Source organism: Echiichthys vipera, assembly GCF_963691815.1.
Source record: "Echiichthys vipera genome assembly, chromosome: 12".
NCBI classification, from domain to species: domain Eukaryota; kingdom Metazoa; phylum Chordata; class Actinopteri; order Perciformes; family Trachinidae; genus Echiichthys; species Echiichthys vipera.
Window position 1 is genome coordinate 5,549,440 of NC_139837.1, and position 24,379 is coordinate 5,573,818.

At 42.9% G+C, this 24,379-nt stretch overlaps 1 protein-coding gene across 1 annotated transcript; it reads left to right on the top strand.

Moving 5' to 3' along the window:
* Nucleotides 1-1,915: 1,915 nt before the first annotated feature.
* On the top strand, nucleotides 1,916-23,371 carry atr (ATR checkpoint kinase; the record flags this gene model as incomplete). Its single annotated transcript, XM_083924277.1, has 48 exons — nucleotides 1,916-1,968; nucleotides 2,075-2,166; nucleotides 4,345-4,497; nucleotides 4,624-5,537; nucleotides 5,637-5,779; nucleotides 6,006-6,176; nucleotides 6,349-6,512; nucleotides 6,708-6,860; nucleotides 7,004-7,202; nucleotides 7,320-7,576; nucleotides 7,759-7,955; nucleotides 8,302-8,402; nucleotides 8,491-8,662; nucleotides 8,756-8,911; nucleotides 8,999-9,193; nucleotides 9,534-9,629; nucleotides 9,751-9,840; nucleotides 10,109-10,204; nucleotides 10,330-10,460; nucleotides 10,776-10,919; nucleotides 11,692-11,785; nucleotides 11,905-12,030; nucleotides 12,159-12,365; nucleotides 12,465-12,578; nucleotides 12,686-12,801; nucleotides 13,308-13,428; nucleotides 13,851-13,988; nucleotides 14,077-14,248; nucleotides 14,408-14,574; nucleotides 14,970-15,134; nucleotides 15,701-15,792; nucleotides 16,079-16,170; nucleotides 16,296-16,473; nucleotides 16,596-16,781; nucleotides 17,019-17,178; nucleotides 17,332-17,511; nucleotides 17,865-18,007; nucleotides 18,167-18,264; nucleotides 18,429-18,658; nucleotides 18,847-18,981; nucleotides 19,485-19,685; nucleotides 19,896-20,039; nucleotides 21,576-21,726; nucleotides 21,835-21,991; nucleotides 22,221-22,374; nucleotides 22,487-22,638; nucleotides 22,729-22,834; nucleotides 23,106-23,371. 48 exons carry the CDS (start codon nucleotides 1,916-1,918, stop codon nucleotides 23,277-23,279), a joined length of 7,830 nt encoding a protein of 2,609 aa, XP_083780403.1. The 3' UTR covers nucleotides 23,280-23,371.
* Nucleotides 23,372-24,379: the final 1,008 nt, after the last annotated feature.

Below are 24,379 nucleotides of genomic sequence, written 5' to 3' on the forward strand. Positions count from 1 at the left end.
CTTTCTGTGATCAGATCAAGACAATGTGTCATCCTCTGTTTCTCTTTTCATCCAAACGATAAGGCTACGGAAAGTTTGAAATAATTTCTCATCAACGAAGACACTGCATTTGTTTGTTGTCTGTGATCTTTTGCGAGCTCAGAGTTGCACTGAACTTATGTTATAGTGCATTACATCTATTTACTGTACTTCTTCTGCTTTATGACCAGAAAAAGAGATTTAGCAGAAGTAAACTCTTACACACATAAATCCCTTATATCTGTAAATGTTGTGCATTAAATATTTCTATTTAATTATTAAAGAGAATCTATATTGAATGTACAGAGCAGCCTTGTATGTGTGTTGTGTCTGGTTCAATCAAGGAGAAAAACACCTGTTGATTTAAAGCTACTGAGCTAATTTTGAGGTCAGTTGAAGAGCATTGGATGTGATCCCACAATGTTTCATTCAAAAATCTGTTAAGTACAAAAAGTGACAATAGAGAATTATGTTATAAAGTGCACAAAGTCGCTTTTCTCTTCTTGAATGAGTGAGTAAGATTTTACTCTATTGATTTTGAAATGTTCTACGTATGCAAAACAGATGGAAAAGTAAGCTTTCACCTTAAAACACCATAATGTAAGTAACCTATTTGTACATTAAGTATGCACTAAAGAAACAGGCCTTATTTTGGTATAAAGGGAGACATAACATGATATGGGTCATGAAAAATGTGCTTTGACAAAAAACAAAAAGTATATAATCAGTGGTGGAAAGTAACTAATTTGCATTTACTCAAGTACTGTACAATTTTTAGCTACTTCTATTTTAGTAATTTAATTTTCTGCTACTTTTATTTTTGCCCCACTGCATTTCAAAGGGGAATGTTGTACTTTTTACTTCACTAGATTTATTTCAAGGCTTTAGTTACCAGTTACTTTACAGATTATTTGCTGATTATTGAAACAAAATATGATCAACATATAAATGATGTGTCTGAATAGTTAAAGCTACATGTCAGCATATACAGTTACCCCCTTTACCGGTTGTAACATAAAAAGTATGTTTGCACATGAATACATCAGTAATTATAACAGGATATTAACTGAAATGGGTAAAAAAAGTAATAGCATCTAAATATATTTTATGTACTACGAATGCAAGTATGCCTTCTTGCATTCGTAGTACATAAAATATATTTAGATGCTATTACTTTTTTAAATCTCCTGCGGTATGCACTGTGGTATTTCTAAGGGTTGAGCACTTAGTATAGTTATACTTAGGGTATAGTTTGCCTAAGTAAAGAAAAGTGCACTTACAGGTGCAGTAGAAAAGACTCGGTAGTGATATCAAGATTGAGACTTGGACACTGTGGGCTGGCTCTGATTGGCAAACATCCTGATAGCAAATGTGAGTGTGGAGATAGTGATAGTGGAGACAGTTAAACATGTCCTACCCCAGTGCAACATATACTCCACTCAAGGAAGGACTCTCTTCAGGAAACTTGGGGCGGGTGGGGAAACTGTTTTTAATGTGTACGCATTACTAAACCTGGATTCTTGCTTAAAACAAACATTGGTGGATGTTTTTTTTTTGTCCACAAAACAGGATTTTAGAAAAGGCTTTGATGTAGTTCTTAATAACAAACAGAGGGGGCAGCGACACGCCATAGCTGTGTCTAGCCTGCCTAATTAAAGAAGACGAAGAAGAAGACAGCAGTTTGCGCTTCGAGTTTTTCTGTGCGCGTATTGACCCTCGATGGCTGCCGTACCAAAACAAAAACGTCATTTTGGAGCGAAAGTTTTCGAAAGACCTGACGTGGTGGACCGGAACATGTAGAAACGAGTTGTTTTAAATGACCTGAGATGTCTTTTACACATTTTTTATAACTTTAGAAGAAATTGTGGAAGTAGCGACACACCGCACGGCTGCAAACATGGAGGGACTGGAGATGTCTGCGATGATACCGGCTCTTCAGGAGCTAGCCAGGTGAGTAAAGTTGGCTAAGCTAAGCTGCTAATAGCATGTTATAACTCTACCTGGCACTATTTACCTGGACCATGTGTCCATAAGTAACTTTACACCGTGTTTGCAGTGCCAGCGCGGCTGAGTACGAGCAGGCGGTGCAGAAACCCCGACAGATCCTGTGTCAGTTCATTGACAGGATACTGACGGATGTGGATGTCGGTAAGAAACAGCTGACAGCACAAATAACTCTTCTCTTTAACACATCTTTATTGTTTTAGAGGTTTCATTACAATAGAAACTGTCTGTTCAGCTGACCTTGCTTGTGCTGTTATCTTTAAAATAAATTACCTGGTCAGTTGTTACTGCTGTAAACTTTATTTAATGTATTATTATTAGTATTAATATATTTTTTGAATGTCCTAATGACTTTTTCTCTTGCTGCAATGTTGCATGATTCATATTCAGATTCAGAATACTTTATTAATCCCAAATTGACAATTCATTTTTAGAAGTAAATTCAATTTAATCAAGGATTTGTGTTGTTTTGTACTGTATTCTACTATTATCAGTGCTATTATATTTGGGTCTGGACTTTTCCCCCTCATATAATAAGTCCATAGATTTTTTGTGCTTAGACTTAAATTAGACTTCTCTTTATTAATCCTTTGGGATGAACTCCCGCAAGGAAATTGAGTTTTTAGCAGCTTACAAAAACACAAGGGAGGTGTAGTGGTTAGCACTGTCGCCTCACAGCGAGAAGGTCACAGGTTCGCATCCCGGCCTGGGCCTTTCTGTGTGGAGTTTGCATGTTGTCCCCGTGTGTGTGTGGGTTTTCTCTGGGTTCTCCGGTTTCCTCCCACAGTCCAAAGACGTGCACGTGTTCGGTTCATTGATGACTCTAAAATTGCCTGTAGGTGTGAATGGTTGTCTGTCTCTATTAGTCTCTATGTGTCCTGTGATAGCCTGGCGTCCTGTCCAGGGTGTACCCCACCTCCAGCCCGATGTCAGCTGGGACCCCCGGCGACCCCGACCCCGGGATAAGCGGTTGAAGATGAATGAATGAATGAATGAGTATAGGATAACCAATCAACTCTTAGCTTAATATATACAGAAAGTATAAAAAAAACAATAAACTCTTGGTTAAATATAGAGGAAGTATCTAGAATACAGAAGAAGAATGAATACAGGTCAAAATAAAATTCACAGAAAGTTAAATCAGATAAGTTAAATGTAGAGAAAATGTATAAGATAAATTATGTGTGACTGTATATGACAGAAATGAGCAGTAAGATTAAATTGTTGCACTTAAATGGTGGATAAAGTCATTGCACAACAAAGACTACAAGTGTCCAGGTCTGTAAGAGTAGATTATTAATTGCACAGTGAGTGGCTGCCACCCCTTCCCTTCTGTCCTCTTTATCCCCCCCCCCCCCCCAAGTGAGGAGTTGTTAGAGGAAGATGGCCTGAGTGACAAAGGAGTTCTTGAGCCTGTTTGGTTTCCAACTGGGGCGGCAGTAGCTCAGTCCATAGGTGACTTAGCTGGGAACTGTAGGGTCGCTGGTTCAAGTCCCTGTGTGGAGCGTGTATGGAGCGTGGACTGGTGGCTGGAGAGGTGCCAGATCATCTCCTGGGCACTGCCGAGGTGCTGTTTAGCAAGGCACCGAACCAACTGCTCGGGGTGCTGGTCACTGGCAGCCCCCTCGCCCTAACATCTCTCCTTCATTGCATGTATAGGTCCTGTCTGTGCATGTGTGTGTATTTCGGACCTGTCTGTGCATGTGTGTGTATTTCGGACCTGTGTGTGTAACATGATTAATAATAAGAGTGAAAAAATTCAATTTCCCCGTTTCCGGGATAAATAAAGTAATGAGAAGAAAATGACAGTAAGATAGTTGTTAAGCTGTCATTGCTGTTATTGTGACATTTACCTTTTTCAATATTTTTTTTTGTCATAGTTGTTTTGTATCTTAATCTGTTTGTTGTTTTGGCCTGGGTTCAGTATTGGGTTCTCCCAAATCCCTTGATTAGCATTTAAAAATAAAATCAAGCTCTGTGAGTTTCAGTACCTACCTGCACATTGTGTTTATATTAACTGACCTGACAAAAATGCAATTAAAGAGGTAAATGAAGTGGTTTGTGGCTTGTGACCCCTTGAAGTGAAGCCATGTCTATTTCTGATCTCTTGCTGCAGGTTGCATGTGTCTATGCCCTTGAGAAGTTCAATTCAAGGTCATTTTTAAAATTTTGAGTAATTAGTGTAGGTTTGAAGATTACAACTGCTTCATTTCACACACAAAAAACTGACTGTGACTTTGTCGGGTTGATCTTGTAGCCCATCATGGGAGGTTCCAGATTGAACCAGTTGTTTCATCTAATCTGTTGTCTGTGTTCTTCCAGTTGCTCTTGGGCTGAATAAGAAGTCCAGTTCAGAGCCGGCCTGTGTGATGCTTCTGGACTTTGTGCAGCATATAATCAAATCCTCGTCGCTGATGTTCGCCAACCCTGCCTGCCAGCCCGCAGAGTACCCAGACACCACACAGAGCTGTACTGGTATGAGATGCTCTACAAAGAGCTGCACAAACTCATTCAAAATGTCAAATAAAGTCTATTCCTATCTGAATATTTATTTAGTTTTTTTCTTTTCCCCTCCTCCTCCTCACTCCTCCCTTGATTCAGAATTTAGTAAGTGGGTTGCGGTGCGTTTGCTTCGTGTGGCAGCAGCTCCGGACTGTGACGTCATCCACGGCCGGGTCTCTGCTGTGCTGTGCTCTTTACTCCACACTCTGAGAGCCAGGGCACCGTTCATCTTCGGCCGCCTCACTCAAGAGCTCATCGTTTTGGCCCAGGACCTCAGCAACATCCTGTACACGCATATTTCTTCCATTGCAGGAAGTGCACACACGCTGGGCCTTCAAACGCAGAGCCGATGGCCTTTAACGCTCGAGTGCTTCAGTATCCCTCCCGTTTGTGCCTCTTCGTACCTCAGCCCCTCGCCTCTTGTTCTCTCCTCTCCTGCTGCCCTGGAGTCGCTGACTGCCGTGACGATCGGTGTCGTAACTGACTCCCTGCGGGGAGTCGTCTCCCCTCATGACATCAATGTTGCCTGGGAGACCGCCTGTTCTTTTCTGGCCAACGGCAACACCCGGTTGAGGAAGATCTCCATGGTGATGCTGAGTCGTCTGCTGGAGCTGGGAGGGTTTCCTGAGATGCTGGGCCACGAGTTCTTCACCGCCTATCTTCAGCTGCTGGAAACGCACTCCTACATGTGCACAGCGGATGCAAACTTAAATGAGAAACATCCGTACGAAGGAGAGCTGCTGCGCCTGACTCGCTGTGTGTTTCAGTCGTCCTGCGTCTCTCACTCAAACTTTGAGCCCATTCATCTCTCGCAGATGTTCGAGTGCGTTTGCGCTCTCGGAGGGGCAGATGTCAAGTTGGGAACAGAGGTTGCCGAATCTCTCTGCTTGCTGTTCAGCTTCTTGCTGTCTGTCGCCGTAGTTTATGAGAGCGCTGCGTTGTTAAGAAGACAGCGAGTCACCGACGTCTGCAGGACACTGGCACGCACCGTCGGAACGGAAAATCAAGCCGAAGTATGATTCTGTTCATCACGTTTCTTTTTTTTTTTTAAATCTCTCTCTTTTCTCTCTCGCTCTCCTCACAATACCTGCGGTGTTTGTGTTTTTTTTCAGTGTGCGGAGGGGTTTCTCCAAGCCGCCCTGAAGGCCGAAACCACTATGCTGACGCAGAAGTCAGGAGATGGAGAGACCGCTGCCAAGAAATCTCGCAAATCTGCCACCAAGTCAGTCAGCAAAACAACAAAAGCATCAGTAGTGTGAGTTCATAAACCTTCATGACTGCGTTCTATTATATAGGTAGAAAATTGTATCAAATCAGTGAAATACAACACAGTACGTGAAGTTAAATGTTCAATCATACTCTCACTCATGTAACCAAACTGCTGTACCGTGGCTGCTCAGTGATGTGTATCTCTATTGTTTTCTGTTAGCAGCGGTAGAGACTCCATGTGTGACTTGACATCTTTTATTATGTGTTTTCAGTGAGGTGGACATGCGAGTTGGCAGTGAGGTTTGGGCTGTGGTGAACAGTCGGCTGGAGGAGCTGCTGAACTTTTTGAACTCTGACAAACCTGAAACCAGACAGACTCTCTCTGCTCTGGAGGGTCTGGCCCTCATCCTCAACCTAGCAGCCATATGCTCCACTCCCACCAGGTAATACACAAACATTTAAACCTGCTGTGTCACGCCAGTTCTCTTCATCTTTTCGTGTCTTACACAGAGAAATGCTTACTATTCAATTCAATCAAACAACTATAAAAAGATGTTTTTTTCTTTCACTGAGATTATACTGTCACTCTTTCTTCCTCTGTCTCGTTGTCAACAGCCCTTCTCCTCTTCTCTGGGTGCCCACTGAGACTCTTGGCAGGGCCCTGAAGAGTTGTCAGTCAGTGTTAGAAGGAGGTCCTCTACCCGACTCAAACAAGGACTACTTTCAGTCTGCTGTTCAGACAACAGTTCGGGTCCTGGACTCTATCCTCTACCTAACAAGTAAGGATATACCTATATACTCACAGAAACACACATTATACTTTCGTTCCTATGTTTATTTGTTTGCTGTGTTAATTACTCACTATTAACTTATTGTATGTCATGACTTAAGCATATTATTTTTGCCATGATTCCTCCAAATGAGTCTATATCATTGATTGCTTTCTGTTGTCATCACCTTGTGTGTGTGAATAGTGAGCAGCCACGGTGAGGACGGGCTCCAGCGGCGGGTGTGTGCTCTGCTGTCTCTCCCCTGGGTGCATGCGAACAAGTCCATCTCAGCCTATAAGAGTTCAGGATTCCCCTCCTGGCTGCCCGCCTTCGCTCATAGACTCAGCCTCTGTTACTGTGAGTATTTCTCCCACATCACAACTCCGAACACAGAACACACCAAAGTTAAAATATTAGATGAGTCATTATAAGTTATTTTTACCTGGCTGTTGTCATTGTGAAAACTTTGGATCGACGCCAAATTGCGTGTGTCTTTCCAGCCTCTAAGATCCAGGCAGACTGTGTGTCGCTGCTGGCCCTCCTGCGTCGCGGCGTGTGTGAGACGTGGCGCGTGTGCGTGTTTACCAAGATTTTGCAGGGTTCGGACGAGGTGGTGAGAGCGGCGGGAGTCAGGGCCTTCCCTCTTCTTCTTCACCACCTGGGAAACACACACCACAACCTCATCAGCACTACTCTGCTGTACGTACAAGTATATTTATGACCGTCTCTTGTGTTTTGGTGTCAACGTGTATTCTTTTTTGATTATTGTAAAAAAGGAATTAATTGTATTCCTGGTGTACATTTGACCCGTTGCAGTCCCAGGCTGGAGGACAGTTCGGAGCAGGTGAAGAAGGAGCTTGCCAGGATCATCGGCCAGCTGAGCTGTATCCAATCCGAGCTCTCCCAGCTCAGTTACACACACGCAGAGTCCACTCATCTTCCTGAAATCCTCTGCCACCGTCTCATCCTTGCAACAGAGCATGTTGGGAACACTTCTCCATCCCTCAGGGCGACCGCTGTCAGACCCTTCCTGCCACTTCTCGAACAGCAAGCTCCTAGTACTGTTAAGCAAGGTATATTGGATGCTTTTGTGTGATGTTTCCGTCCATAATGAGCTTTTACAACATGCAGAAGCCTAAAAGATGCTACATTTATAATATATACAGTACATATACAGTGCATTGATGTGATCCTCCCGTAGTTTATTTTCAGATGCAGTATCATTTCATCCAGGTTATTTATTTCACCTTCTTAGCTTTCCTAGAAGCTCTGCCTCACCTCTGCCAGCATGTGAATCTAGTTGGTGGAGACAGCGACTCCCAGGCTGTTCTCTGTGCTCTGATGGGACTAATGGAGGACTCAGATCCAGTGGTCAGAGTACGCTTCAGCCAATCAGTGCGTTTCCTGCTGACGGAGACCACCAGAAACTCTGAGCAGGGCTCTCTGAGTGAGGTGAGCAGTACCGGTGCTGAGACTCAAATGTTTTAACATTTAAAAGGCCATAATCTTCATTATGAATATAGAGGACACAAAGACCATAACATATTCCTAAATGTTATTTAGGTGATTACTGAGCAAAAGCATGCACTCCAATGCCACTTTTATTTTAATTAATTGCCTTAAAATCTTGAAAATGTCAGGTGAAACACTTTTCATTTTTACTTGGTGCGTACATTTTTTGGAGCTGGGTTCCGCAATCCCTTCCCTCACAAGTTGTTGCTTTTTTATTTGTTTATATATATTTATTTTTTATGATAGTGAAGTTTATGAGGTGTGTGTTTCTTCCCCGCTATCCAAGCTCCTGGTCATACGTCTTAAAGAGGCGTTCAACAACGCGAAACTCAACAGAGACGACGACCTGCGCAACACTCTCATCCTCACCACTGGGGAGATTGGCAGGTAAAACGAGAGCACAGAATTGCACCATTGAAAAGGTTTTAACTTCAACTGAAAGGTTCATTCGTTCGTCTCTCTCCTCTTCTGTCAGAGCGTCTCAGGGTAGTTTGGTGTCGTTCTCTCTGCTGCGGCTGCTCCACTGTCTGCTGTCCAAGTCGTCCCCGGTGTCCGTAGCTGCTTACGCTCAGATCCGAGCCCTGGCCACTGCCAAAGGTCTTAAGCTTCAGACCCTCTTCAGTCAGTACAAGAACCCTATTTGTCAGGTACAACGTCTTTATTGCTGCTTTAATACATGTAAGCTGATGCAGATGTAAAGACGTACTGGTTTTAATTAGTTATTTCTTCTACGTGTTTAGTTTCTGGTGGAATCGCTGCATTCACGTCATGCGTCGGCCTTGCGGAGCACACCGGATCAGGGCAGCGAGTCAGCCAATCAGAGAGAGCTGGCCCTGGACATCCTGGCTCAGATCGCACACGCTTTTGATTTCCCAGACCTCCACCGCTTCCTCACTGTATGTCATACAAGTACACAGTATATAAATGTATTGGATGTGATAGTACACGGAGACTGTATAATGCATACCTTGTATTGTATTTAGAGGACCCTCCAGGTGCTCCTGCCCTACCTGGCTGCCAAAGCAAGCTCTACCGGCTCCGCCCTCATCCGAACCCTGGCCAATGAGCTGAAGGCGAACAGGAGAGAGATCCTGATCAACAACTTCAAGTACATCTTCAGCCATCTGGTTTGTTCCTGCACCAAGGAGGAGCTAGAAAGGGCTTTCCACTACCTACAGGTATTAATAATGTCTGTAATGGTCTAAACATTCAAGATGCAGCAAAGACAACTGATTAGTCATTGTTGTGGCCACGCTGTGGTGGTTGTAGTGATTAGTCATGAATTTAGATGCCACTGACATGGTCAATAGATTAAATGTGTAATAAAAAAAGACAGACTAGAATCCACTCGGGTGGCAAAGGGTACCTCCTGGCAGATGTCTTTTTTAGATTAATACTCTTGACCTTTTGGCCAACCTTAATATAATATCACTTCGGTAGTGTGGCACAGCTTTGTCTCACAAGGCTGATATTCTCCATAGTAAGTACCAGACTGATTTATATTTGTTTTCCTCTCAGAGTGAGACAGAGATTGAACTGGGCTCTCTGTTAAGGCAAGACTTCCAGGGTCTTCACAACGAGCTGCTGCTGCGCCTGGGAGAACACTACCAACAGGTCGACACACACACACACACACACACACAAGATACCCTACAAATTAAGTATTTTTCAGTATACATTCTTGAGTGCTTTGAAACTAGTTATTCTTCATGTGTGCTTTTACGTTTCTGTGCAGGTATTTAATGGTCTGGCAATCCTGGCTTCCTTTGCGTCCAATGATGACCCGTACCAGGGTCCCCGAGATATCACCGTCCCAGAACGCATGGTGTGTGTCGGTATTACTGCTTTATCTTGCGCTTTGATAACATAAATAGTTTTTGAATTTATACAATTTATACTTGTGCTCACATGACATCCTGTGAAATTATAACATAATAATCTTTCCCAAAGGCTGTGAAACGAACCACAGTCCATTCATTATAGTTTATATCTCTGTTAATACTTTTACATAATTATTAATCACTTGTCACCTCTCTTGTTTTAACATGGCTCTGTATTTTTTTTTCACTTGTCCCTCGGTTGTTGTGTGACAGGCGGACTACCTGCAGCCGAAGCTCCTGGGCATTCTCGCCTTCTTCAACATGCAGCTGCTGAGCTCCAGCGCGGGAGAGAAGGACCGGAAGAAATTGGTGTGTGATAACTAACGACTAACAACTAATTTGATATTTGAGACCATTTCAGTAAAAGAGCTACCGTTTAAGGTCAAGATTGTTCACAGCAATGATTTGGTAAATATACATTTTTTTTTGTTCAGGCCTTGACGAGTGTGATGGCTCTAATGCGACTGATGGGCTCCAAACACATCAGCTCTGTCAGAGTAAAGATGATGACGACGCTCCGCACGGGCCTCCGATACAGAGAGGACTTCCCTCTGCTCTGCTGCCAGTCAGTACACACTCACATCAGTGGTATATCGCTTCTGTTATTATCAAGACTGACATGTAACCTTCTTTTCAGTTTATTAAAAATGTTTATTATGAACACACATTTCACACCTGCCTCCCTGACTACACTTAAGGTATATGAGAAGATTCGCTGGAGATAACCAGATGACTAAAGACTAAACTAAAGACTGTTTGATTACACTTTGATGATGAAGCTTTAACAATTCAACTCTCTTCGTGCTACAATCCTGTGTGATGAACTTAAATCCCTGTTTCTGATTCTGTGTATTTGACCTCCTTCCTCCTGTGTGGACAGGTCGTGGGATTGTTTTGTGAGGAGCGTGGAGCCGACACACTTGGGCCCTCTGCTGAGTCATGTCATTGTCGCACTCCTCCCTCTGATCCCACTGCAACCCAGAGAAACCGCCGCTACTATCCGCTTCCTGATACTGGACAACAGGTAGCACATACACAAATGCATTTTAAAATGACCAAACGGGGCCTGTGGAGAAAGTTACACATCACAACTTGAGAAGTGCAGACTCACACAGTTTTTTGTTTAATTCCTGCTTTGATTAAAATGTTAGTTTTCATGTTAACAACTTTTCTAACCTAAAAAATAGTGCTTTACTGGGGGGATTTCTACACTTTACTGTCAAATCAATGTAGAAAAAAAGTACTCAAGTTAATAAAGAAATCACCACTTTATTCCAAACGAATCTGCAGAGCTCATGTTTAACTTGCTCTTGTAGATATGTCTAGACCCTCTCCCATTTTCAAAGATTTCAAGCCCACTTGGCCCTGCGGACCAATCACAACGGTTTATTTCATGTGGGGCAGTTTCAGACAATGACAAAGGAGCATCATGCTAGAATGTACTGTAGTTACAGAAACATAGGCAACGCTGAGCAAATAAGAATCAAGTATCTTTTACCGTATTGCCTAATTTCTCACCTCAGATGTTTTCACATTTTGATGAACTGTTTGGCTCTTATTTGAGAAAGCTTAAGACCCGGCCACCATTTTCTTTTTCCTGCTTCAAAACGGACCAAACGCCGCCTTTGGATGCCCTGATTGGTTGTAGGTCCACCTAATTCTGTCCAGAGAGATTTTGGTCTGCACTTTTAATAACACCAATTTGAAATCCAAAATGAACTCAAAGGTTCCAGACTAATACACATGAAAAAAGTCATTTTTGATAGCAGCGCTTTAATTCAGTCAATTTCCCACAGGGAAGAAGTCAAAGACTACCTCCATGAGATTTACTTTCTGCCAGACCACCCTGAGCTGAAAGACATCCACACTGTTCTGCAGAACTACAAGAAGGTCAGTGCGGACAAGAGGATGGTCGGGATGATGAAGGATGCAGACGATGACAATGACATCAGTGGTGTTAAGAATGAAAATATACACTAAATGATGATGTACTGTCTGATTCCACCCAGCTGACAGCCAGCAGCAGTGACCTGGCCGCAGCACTGCAGCTCTCCATGAGAGCCGTTACACATGAAAACGTTGACGTCAGGATTCATGCGCTGACCAGCCTCAGGGACATGATGCACAGCAAGCAGGTGAATAAACACACACAGAGATTGTTAGATAACTATCTCTGAAAGGACCACAGTCAGTGCTTGTTGTTTGCATGTTATAATATAACGTTCCATACCATAAATATGTTTCTGTGTGTTGTGGACTGCAGGAGTGGCTGCTGAGGCAGGTTTGTGCGAGTGAGGCGGTGGAGCCTGTCATCTCCAGCCTGGTGTCAGTGCTGCTGAAGGGCTGCCAGGACTCATCCCCAGAAGCCAGGCTCCTCTGTGGGGAGTGTCTGGGGGAGCTGGGGGCCGTGGATCCTGGACGTCTGGATCTGTCACGCACACAAACCCACGGAGACCACAACACCTTTGTGGTAAACTAGCCAAGACCAAAGCTGTGCATGAATTAAAAAAAACAACAACAACAACATATGTCAGAAACCAAATATCGAAGTATATTTTTCTGTGAACAGAGTGGAGTTGATGATCCCAACTTCGCCTACGACCTGCTGACTGAACTAACCAGAACATTTCTGGCTTACGCTGATGATGTGAGAGCACAGGACTCTGCTGCTTATGCAATTCAGGTACTCACACTCACACTCAGGTTACACTTGAATTTGTGTGCGTGCATTTCTGTCTCTTTTCTTGTCTGCAATATGTGTTTGCATTATTTTTGTCACATGCACCGTAGGAGCTGCTGTCCATCTTTGAATGTCGCGAGGGTCGAACCGACTCATCGGGGCGCCGTCTGTGGAGGAGATTCCCAGAGCAGATTCAGGAAATACTGGAACCACACCTCAACAGCAGGTATTCGAGTTTACACCATCTATAGCGTATAGTCTTGGAAGACACAAGGGGCCAAGGGGATGAACTTAATTAATCACTGTGTCAGGTTTTGGGCTTAACATCAATCAAACCAACCACCCACCCAAATTAATGATTTTTCACTCCGCCTCTACCAGTTACCAGTGGGCTATTGCTTTTTCAATGATGTATTGAGTTGCAGAAGGCTGGTTTCAGTGATATTAAAACATTTCTATCCCTGCAGCAAATATCGTGGGACATTTAAGCAGAAAAATTAAAAACTGTAGTCATTAACTTGACAGAGGAAATGGGTACTAAGCTTCTGAAAAGAAATCAATGATGTTATGCTGCTGTTCCCTTTGTGTAATTGCACAGAACAAAGCAGCAGCGTAGAGGTTCTGCTCTGTGCTATATCAACATTTCAGTCATTAATTTATATTAAATAGAAATTAATATTTTTCTTCCTTGTACTCTTTCTTACCCTACTTATCCCACCTCTCTATCTTCAGGTATAAGAGCAGTCAGAAGGAGGTTAACTGGTCTAAACTGAAGAAGCCAGTGTACTTGAGTAAGAGAGGCAGCAAATTCTCTGATTGGTCGGCCACCTGGGCCGGATACCTCATTAGCAAGGTTGGCGGATGTATCTTTCATTTTTGCACACACTTATTACACCCTTAATACACATTTAATTGATCATGTTTATGTATCCTCCAGATTGTCAGATACGTGATACGTATCAACGTTATGACATTTAAATATCCAAATAAAGGTCAAAATAAGTGTGAGAAAGTCTTTTCTTGACTAACTCTCAAAAACAGATGGTTGACTTAAAAAAAAAAAATTCAAAGGTTTAAAGCTTTGAGCCCACATGAACAAACGAAAGAAAAATAATCTATATTCAAGACCGTAGGATGATGAAGACAAAACAAAGATCAATTATATTTCAGGCAAGTTACATTTGTTGTTAATTTCCCCTCTTTTATGAAAGATCATAAAAGCATAAACTTGTTTTTCAAGTCTGAGGTTTTAGAAACTGCTTTGATTTGTTTCAGGTGAGACACGGGCTGGCCAGCAGAGTGTTCACCTGCTGCAGTTTCATCATCAAACACGACTACAAAGTCACAATCTACCTGCTGCCTCACATTCTGCTCTACATGCTGCTGGGCTGCACACCTGCAGAGCAACAGGAGGTGAGGACATGCATGCTTCATGTATTACAAAAGAAGTGAATCCAGGTTTTTGGGGTTTTTTCTGCGATAATGACACCCCTCCTTCCAGGTAACAGAGGAGATGCTGGCCGTGCTGACAGCCGGTGACGGGCGAGGAGGGGTGTGCGGTCAGGAGACGGCCTCCAGCCTATCACAGCTCAGCACTCAGACTGTGTTCAGCATGATCTCGCACCTGACACAGTGGAGCCGCCACATCCTCTCCTCTAAACCCAAACACAACGGTTAGTGACCTCAGTGCGCACATCTCTTGTCTCCAACTGTTATTAGATAAGTTCAGCAATAAATTCACCCTAATTTCAATGGACTGAATATAAACGCATGGTCCTAACCTGCATGATTAACTCACGCTTGAACTAAAATCCTTAAATGTTTTATTGCAGAGAGCGGGGAGTATCAGCGTGTGGTAGCCTTCCTGAGGAGTATTCCACAAGACGTTCTGGCCAAGGCCTCTCTACGATCCAAAGCGTACACGCGTGCTCTCATGCACTTTGAAGCATACATCTTGGAAAACAAAGAGAACATCCAGGACCACCTCACCTTCCTGCAGGTTAGTTAACAGTCATTTAAATGTATTTCTTTGCTAAAGTGTGTGCTCATTTCCTCCGCTTTTTGATTAAAAAACAAGCTGCCCGGGGACATCAATACGCTGAACAATATGGATTAAATCTAGTAAATCACTACATTAAAAAGCATATTTTCTTATTATAATTCATGATATGGCAAATGAAAGCAAAAGACTGTCAGACTGATGTTCAAAGCAATGAAATATGTCCTACAGGTATGCACTGCATGACCCCGAACAACAAAGAATAATAAAATGTTAAGATAGTTTTCATTACAAGTGAAGTCAATAAACGATCATATTGAATTATCGTCTGATCTTTGTTAAATGGAAGTTGCAGCTCTCTGAACTCTCTTTTTTTTCCTGATTGGTGGTTGCAGACACTGTACGCTGCAATGCATGAGCCTGATGGAGTGAGGGGCGTCAACGCCCTGAGGAGGGAGGAGCCGTCGCTACGGGAACAGATTCTGGAGCACGAGAGCATCGGCCTGCTCCGGGACGCAACCGCCTGCTATGATCGGGCCATACAGCTGGAGTCTGACCAGGTACACACACGCACACACACACACACACACACACACACACACACACACACACACACACACACACACACACACACACACACACACACACACACACACACACACACACACAGAAACATGTTTTAGTGCCATGCTATTTCTGCCTTTTATTCTTTACTTTTTTCTGTAATGTACAAACAATGAAAACAACATTGTCCCGGTAACAACAAAGGTACCGGGACAAAAAACACAGCAGCACCTGCTGATACCTGCCACCTCTGTGCCAGCGGAGCGCCTGTTCTCCACAGCGGGAGAACAGAATGCGATGGCGGATTTAATTAGGTTTTTGTGAGGAAACAATGTTTTGAGATGTGCTGCGTTCTGAAAAGAGATTTTGAAAAAGGAGTACTGGATTGGCCCTAGAGGAATAGATGCAACCCCTCGATCTTGGAATTGACTACTCATGCCCATCCTAATATTGTATTATATTATTGCTTGTATTAAGATGAAACATAACATCAGCTATTGTTTGTGATATCTTTCTGTATTTCATTCCCTATCTCATATTTTCATTGTCCCTTTATGTATAGATAGGTCACTATCACGGGGTGATGACCTCTATGCTCGGCCTGGGACAACTGTCAACTGTCATCACTCAGGTCAATGGAGTACTGGCCAACAAGTGAGAGACACACACACACACACACACACACACACACACACACACACACACACACACACACACACACACACAAATATACTGGCCCATATCATTCTCACTAAAGGTGCTTTTTAATTAAGCTAAACTTACTTTAATTGTGGGTGGAGAAGGAATATTGCTGTATTCATGATAATCTTGTGCCTTGACCTCTTTATGGTTTCTTAACTAATGCTAATGTATTGTATACTTCAATAACATATATGTCAGTTAAGATCGACTGAATTTAGCTATATATACACACATTAAGGCACCAGTGGAAGTCAGAGCTGAACACCTACAGAGTGGAGGCGGCCTGGAAGCTCGGAAAATGGGACCTGCTGGAGGATTATTTGAGTTCAGGTAATAAAACACACAGATGATCCTTGAAAGCTGCAATGTATCAAAGTAATAGGCACTATATGGCAGAAAAATAGATCTATAACATAAAACTTAACAGCCAACCTCTGCACTACCACTGTTTCCAGACCGACAGTCCAATACCTGGGGTTTGCGGCTTGGCGAGTTGCTGCTGTCAGCCAAGAAGCAGGATGCCGACACTTTCTATGAAAAGCTGAAGCTGGTGAGGAAGGAGCAGGTCGTCCCTCTGTCTGCAGCCAGTTATGAGTGTGGAACCTACCAGAGGGGATACGAGTACATCGTCAGGTCCGTGTGTGTCGGTGTATTCTTGGAACCAGTCCCGTTTTGCATGTAATTTATTTTTAAGTTGATTTCATGGTTGTCGATAGTAGCGATATAGTAATAATAATAATGTGAATTTGAAACAGGCTCCACATGCTCAGCGAGTTGGAGCACAGTTTTACTGAGCTGCAGAAACCGAGAGAAGGCTCCACCCCCGGCCACCGCCAGCTGCCTCCTCACTGGTCAGATCGATTGGAGATGACCCAGAATTCCTTTAGGGCCAAGGAGCCAATCCTGGCCCTCCGTCGTGCCCTGCTCAGCCTGGGACCACAGTAAGGATGTACACTAGAAGCAACTGATGTCGATATCCACCTTTTTAAGCATTTTTTTGTCTGTATGAGCATTATTGTTTATACCTTCTTTTGCACTTCTCAGTATTTATTTCTTGGTTCTTTAACCTGAATAACTAACTATCTGAGCTCCTGACGTAGATGTCAATCCAAAAAAAACCTGTCAATTATACAAGTCCAGGCCACATCACAAATAAGGCCTTTTGTTTCGCTCTGCAGTCTTACGAGCACGGAGCTGATAGGGGAGTGCTGGCTGCAAAGTGCCCGGGTGGCCAGAAAGGCGGGCCATCACCAAACTGCCTTCAACGCACTACTGAACGCAGAGAACACACACCTGGCCGAGCTGGTCACCGAGAAGGCCAAGTGGCTTTGGTCCAAGGTATAAGCAACCCATAACAAATGTTGCACCTCCTTGTCTGAAGTACACTGTCAGCATCTTTTGTGTAAAGCGTAACCAGTAAAACTTATTTTCATACATGCGGTGCACACAAAAGAAACGCCAATTAAGCATTCTGTGTCGGTGTGTCGCCAGGGCGATGTACACGAGGCCTTGATAGTCCTGCAGAAGGGCGTGGCCCAGTGTTTCCCCGAAGATCAGCCACTGACGGACCCTCGCAGCCTGCAGACCAAAAGCAGGGCCATGCTGCTGGTGGGACGCTTCATGGAGGAGACGGCCAACTTCGAATCCAATGCCATCATGAAGGCATACAAGGTAACGGCCATCATATTCGTAGAGGGAAGGACCCACTGTGCGGGATGTCAAAGGCTTTATTTTAAACACTGTCAGTGAGTTTACAAATAATATCAAAACAAACATTATGGACACAATTAATATGAAGACTTCATGTACAGCTGAGTTTTAAGATGTACGGGAGAACTTTTTGGGCTCTGCACAGGCAATAATACATATATTACAAAGTCATTTCTTGAGGTATGTTTCATTTTTCACGATATTCTGACATTTTATAGCCCAAGCGATGAATTCATCAATCAAGAAAACGATTGTCTGATTAAGCAATAATGCTAAAACACAATAAGTGTGTGTTATTTGTGGGGTTTTTTTAGGATGTGACCAACCTTCTGCCTGAGTGGGAGGATGGAAACTTTTACCTGGCCAAGTACTACGACAAAGTGATGCCAATGGTGACTGATAACAAACTGGAGAAACAGGGGAACCTCATCCGATACATTGTGACATACTTTGGAAAGTAAGCACGGTTATTAGTGTGTTATTAGTTATTGTTCTTTCTGCTAATACCCGCCCTTCAGGCGATGATCACAGCTGAGAAAATGTGGTTGTAACCTCCTTTACTCCACTGTGGACTCGTTAGTTTCTTTATCAACCATTTGGGTTGTTTCCTTCCCAGAGCCTTGCAGTTTGGAAACCAATACATCTACCAGGCCATGCCTCGCATGCTGTCTCTCTGGCTGGATTTTGGAGCAAAAGTGTGCGAGTGTGAGAAAGGTAGGTAAATACAAACAGGGCAATGAGATGCTTTCAGTGTCTGGCTAACTCTTACGCAGTTCCACCACTTTATACCTATTTACCTTCAATGAGCTGTTTATGAACAGCAGAGACAATTTAACGTGGACACATTCAAATACTATCTGCACATCCTTCTACCACAGCGGGGCGAGCAGACAGACAGATGCGACAGGAGCTGGGGAAAATCAACTCGACGGTGAGCGAGCACTGTGCCACCTTGGCGCCGTACCAGTTCCTGACCGCCTTCTCCCAGCTCATCTCCAGGGTGTGCCACTCCAGCGACGAGGTCTTCAACGTCCTCATGACCATCGTGGCCAAAGTCTTCCTGGCGTACCCCCAACAAGCCATGTGGCTAATGACTGCTGTCTCCAAGGTAGGTTTTGTCTTTTAACAGATCAGTTCCCTTTACAAATATTACAAAAGCCTCATACCTTTTTTTTAATAATTAACCAGATTTTTTTAGCACCTGCATAAACTCGCGATACTACTAAATTGTTGCTCTTAAAAACATTTTGCCTCACATTCACTCCTGACTGTGTGTTTTTTTCAAACTATTTTCAGTCTTCCTACCCCATGCGCATGAACCGCTGCAATCAGATCCTTAAGAAAGCAATTAGTCTCAAACAGTCTCTGGAGAAATTCATTGGAGACGCCAACAGACTGACTGACAAGCTGCTGGAGCTCTGCAACAAGCCGGTACACACTCACAAACACACACACACATACACAAGTATTATGTATATTACATGAAATTGAAATAGAAAGTATGCTTCTATTTTTTAAATACTACTCTTAAAAAGTGTTTTTTACCTAATAATTATCAATATGAGTAACTGTATATAACTTTAAGTTGGATATAAAACAATTGTAAGTTGGTAATAAAGCATGTGTTAGAACTATATTTTTTTGTATTGTGTGGCATATGCTCTAATTTAAGGTACCATTCATTTGATAAATGCGTGTTGTTCATAATCAGTTTGAATGACTTGTGGAGCCACAGCATAAATATATGGTTGTTCACATTCTCCAAGTGTAAATGAGCCAATACATTTTATTGGAAGACAAGTTCCTGACGGAGATCATTTATTGATCCTCTTCAGGAAGAGGAGTACTTCAAGTAGCCAGTAAAAAATAGATGCATGAAATCGAAATACATAAAAGTGGCTGTAAACATCTATTTCTGTGAATGTTTCTTTCAGGTGGATGGTAACAGCACCACCCTCAGCATGGGCGTTCACTTCAAGCAGCTAAAACGTCTGGTGGAGGAGCCGACCTTCAGCCAGATTCTGATCCCGCTGCAGGCGGTCCTCATCCCCACGCTGCCCTCTACTGGCGGGGCGAACACACGGCACGACGCCTTCCCCGGACACTGGGCGTACCTGGACGGCTTTGAAGACACTGTAAGAGAAAGAGGGAGTGAAAAGTATTAGTAGGAAGGTGTCTGGTGATGTTTCATGATGGTTACAGGGATCATTCAAAGGATCATCATCAAAGGGAACAAAGCAATGTTATCTAAAAATCTGATTATATGATCACAGAAATCATCTTAAGGTCGTAAACGCCCCGTAACACTAACCTGTGCGTGTTTGCGTGGGTGTGTGTTCGTTCAGGTGGAGATCTTGGCTTCGTTACAGAAGCCTAAGAAGATAAGTCTGAAGGGTTCAGATGGGCGGAGCTACACCATGATGTGTAAACCTAAAGATGACCTGAGGAAGGACTGCAGACTCATGGAGTTCAACTGTCTCATCAACAAGGTGTGTGATGTTTGTTTACTAAGTCTAAATGTATATTTATTTGTATTGGGAGGTAACAATCAGTCCCCTTTCTGTATATTTGTATGTTTTCTGTATATTTCTCCCAGTTCACAGAGATGAGACAGTCCTGATTGTTAGTGTTACCATTTCCAATTTGAATTATTCAATTATCAAAACCGTGTTTGAGTAACGCGCACTTTGAAAAACTACAATACTGTCCATCATCAACCAAAGTTGGTAACAGTCTCCCAGACACAGGCGCAGCAACGTGGTTTGTTTGGCATAAATTAAAATATGGCCGACCTCAGTGACAGTGCTCCAGACATTTTTCAGTCTTCTAGTCTTAAGTCTGAAGTGTGGTTTTATTTAGTTTTTTTATAAGAGGATTGAAGGAGTCGTCCTGTTTCTGGTGGAATCGCTGCATTCACGTCATGCGTCGGCCTTGCGGAGCACACCGGATCAGGGCAGCGAGTCAGCCAATCAGAGAGAGCTGGCCCTGGACATCCTGGCTCAGATCGCACACGCTTTTGATTTCCCAGACCTCCACCGCTTCCTTACTGTATGTCATACAAGTACACAGTGTATAAAATGTATTGGATGTGATAGTACACTGAGACTGTATAATGCAAACCTTGTATTATATTTAGAGGACCCTCCAGGTGCTCCTGCCCTACCTGGCTGCCAAAGCAAGCTCTACCGGCTCCGCCCTCATCCAATTTTGGATGACAAGCTGCTGGAGCGGTTTTCTCCCTGCAAGCAGAACTTGCAGGGAGAAAACCGCTGTGAAAGACAGTTAATGACTGTTTTAATGTTTATGCAAAATTACATCCTGCAAAAAAATCCGGTTTTCAATATAAACCTCGGTGAATATCAGTACTTTTTCGTACATTTTCAGCACGTTCTAGCAATACCGCGATAATACTGATCACTTTAGTCGTGATATGAAGTTTTCATACTGTTTCATCTCTACATACAGCCCTTTTAGTTCTGAACAGTGACGTATAGCCAAACAATTAAAAAGGGGATGTGATAAAAGTGAACAATCAAAAATTAAATTGATGGTAGGTCTATATGATCAACTAAGTCTTAAATAAAAAGAAAGTTAAGGTAGGAAATCTTGTCGGTGTGTAAATTTACAGTAGTACATACATATATAAAGTATGTACACACGTTTCCTTACATACTTGATAGATAAACATTGTGCTTTTACAGTAGTAGAAAGAAGACCACAAACAATTAAAAGAGAGGGAGAGCTGGTCAATAACATTTCTTCTTCGACATTTTCATTCTAATTTTCCATCAGCAAAATTCCACCTCTTTTTTAAAAAAAGGTCGTCAGTGTTTTAAATGTAACCAGTTAATTTCTCCTGAATTGCACTTCTTCTAGTTTGTACATTTGTACCTAATAAACCGGTACCTCTGTGTTAAGTCTTCATCATATGTGTAAAATGTGTTGACACACTCCTAAAGCAGAGCCGGAACAAGCCGTTTTTTATGGTACGGTATTTTTATGGTACATGCTTTCGTTGTGTGTAGTGCCTACGTAAAGATGCTGAGTCAAGGCGGAGGGAGCTCCATATCCGTACCTACGCCGTGATTCCTCTCAATGAGGAGTGCGGCATCATCGAATGGGTCAACAACACCTCCGGACTTCGACACATTCTCACTAAGCTGTATAAAGAGAGAGGTATCTTCCCCCAAAAAGCCTCAAAATAGAGGTAGAGATAAAGAAACTGTCTGCATAATTACTGTAATGAAACCATTTAATTTGGTCACGTTCGTATGTTTCTTCTAGGTATATATTTATCGGGTAAAGAGCTCAGGAAGCTTATCCTACCGAAGACAGCCCCGTTTGAGGAGAAGCTACGCATCCACAAGGAGGTGCTTTGTGTTCGACACCTTCCTGTGTTCCACGAGTGGTTCCTCCGGACCTTCCCTGACCCTACGTCATGGTACAGTTACATTTATCAGGACCACTATATCACAGGCAACGTCAGTGATCTCATTTGTGGTGTGTCTGTGTCTGTTAGCAGTTTAAGTTCTGGATTCAAAAATGTTGAGTTTTAGGACTTTTGTGAATTTGACAGGGCGTCCAGTTCAGGTGTAAAGTTACATTTAAGATAAGGTGAAATTCAGGGATACAAAAGAAATAGCTCTCATCGTGTGTGTGTGTGTTTACAGGTACAGCAGTCGCTCTGCGTACTGCCGCTCCACTGCTGTGATGTCCATGGTGGGCTACATCCTGGGTCTGGGAGACCGCCACGGAGAGAACATCCTCTTTGACTCTTTCACCGGCGAGTGTGTTCACGTCGACTTCAACTGCCTCTTCAACAAGGTTTGTGTTGGACTCAAATTGTCTTAAAATATAAAGGGACAAGGAGTCTTTTATATTATAAATATTTCAATAGAAGTCGTGTAAAATTGCTCCTTCTTTCCCTCTCCATTAGGGGGAGACGTTTGATGTGCCTGAGGTGGTTCCCTTTCGCCTGACCCAGAACATGGTCCACGCCATGGGGCCCATGGGCACAGAGGGTCTCTTCAGGCAGGCCTGTGAGGTCACCCTGAGGTTAATGAGAGACCAGAGAGAACCGCTCATGAGGTACACAGATATTAACACTTGTGATCTTCAGTGGAGAAATAAAACAAACGTCCAAAGTCATAATTTCTGTTTTTAATTTCCCCTCTTAAGTGTGCTCAAGACCTTCCTTCATGACCCACTGGTGGAGTGGAGCAAACAAGCCAAAGGACTTTCTAAAGCTCAGGCCAACGAGACGGGAGAGATCGTTAACGAAAAGGTGTGTGTGCATTTCTTAGATTTTATTGATATGCATTTAAGAGCAACATGAATGTCTAAAATAACATGTAAATGTCACGTTTTTAGTGTTAGTATGACTGTGTTGTCGTACTCTACGGGGGAATTGTTGGGTCTATGTAAATCATAAATAAGTCATAGAGTGTGGTCTATACCTTGTCTGTAAAGTGTCCTGAGATAACTTTTGTTATGATTTGGCACTATAAATAAAATTGAATTTAATTGAATTAACTTTACCCCTCCTTCTCTGCCAGGCAAAAACACACGTGTGCGACATCGACCAGCGTCTGCAGGGAGTTATAAAGAGCAGGAACAAAGTGCTGGGTCTGCCTCTGTCCATAGAGGGACACGTCCACTACCTCATACAGGAAGCCACAGACGACAAACTGCTCTGTCAGATGTATCTGGGCTGGGGGCCCTACCTGTAAAACACAACACCTGAGTTAACAACAAGAGAAGAAGGCATTTTTGAAGTATCCAACCAAGTATAAAGAAAGAAATATTTGCACATAAAGTTTGTTATAACGTCAAAAGCATGTCCCACACCCATGCCTGTATGTTGGAAAGCTCTCTGTAATTGTCCGAACACTTCCATTAATGTTTAGTTTCCTGTTTTCTGGAAACAAAGTATTTGTTTAATTTCTGTACATTATCTTGTAATAAAGGATGTGTTTTGCAGGTAAATGTGTATGTAAGAAGTGTGTCTTCTAATCTCTTAACCCTCCTTAGATTCTCTTGTAATCCCCTCTGTTTCTCTCCTCTTGCACATACCCAATGGTCCAATCAGCTGACCTTTTTCCACAGGAGCACCAATTAGAGCTGAGCATTTGCACATGTAAGCTTTAAGACTCTGAGAAGTCCCCTGACAGGTGAGGGTGGTAGTAGGCCTAGGATTTGCTGTAAGTGATGTGGGATTTCTTCAGGTGAGCAAGACTTTTGTTGTGCAGTCATGAGTTCAGACACTCAAAAGATCACTGTGTTTTTTATCATGACTTTTCTCATTTTTGTCAATGCCTGGCTGCTGTTTCAGCTGTCTTTTTAGAGACAAGTCTCACAACAACTCATCCAAATGAAGATCTTTCTAAACCAGCACTGGATATGAGCTAATTTTGGATGTCAACGAGTGACTTTTGGCTTTTTACATTATGGCAAGAACATCTTTGCGCAACTGTGCTGGAGCCTCACCGGGGAAAACAAGCTACATTTTATGTTTAGTCGTCAATTGACGTAGTCGGTTGGGGATTATGCTTTTATTGTGAAAGTCGCAACCGGAAGTAGGCATATTTATTTTTTTCTATCAAAGATTTCAGGGTTTTTAAGATTTTTGTCGTTATTTTCACTCACTTCAGGACTCATATTTTCCGCTTTTAAACTGCTAGTTTGCTGCAAAACGTACAGTTAACGTGTATTTTATTTTAATTCAGACCGGTGAAGCTAGTGTTGCATTCAAAGTCCTGACCGTTACAAGTAAACGAAGATAACGGTAGCCTGCCGTTTAACGTAAATACACGAAACGGACAGTTACTGT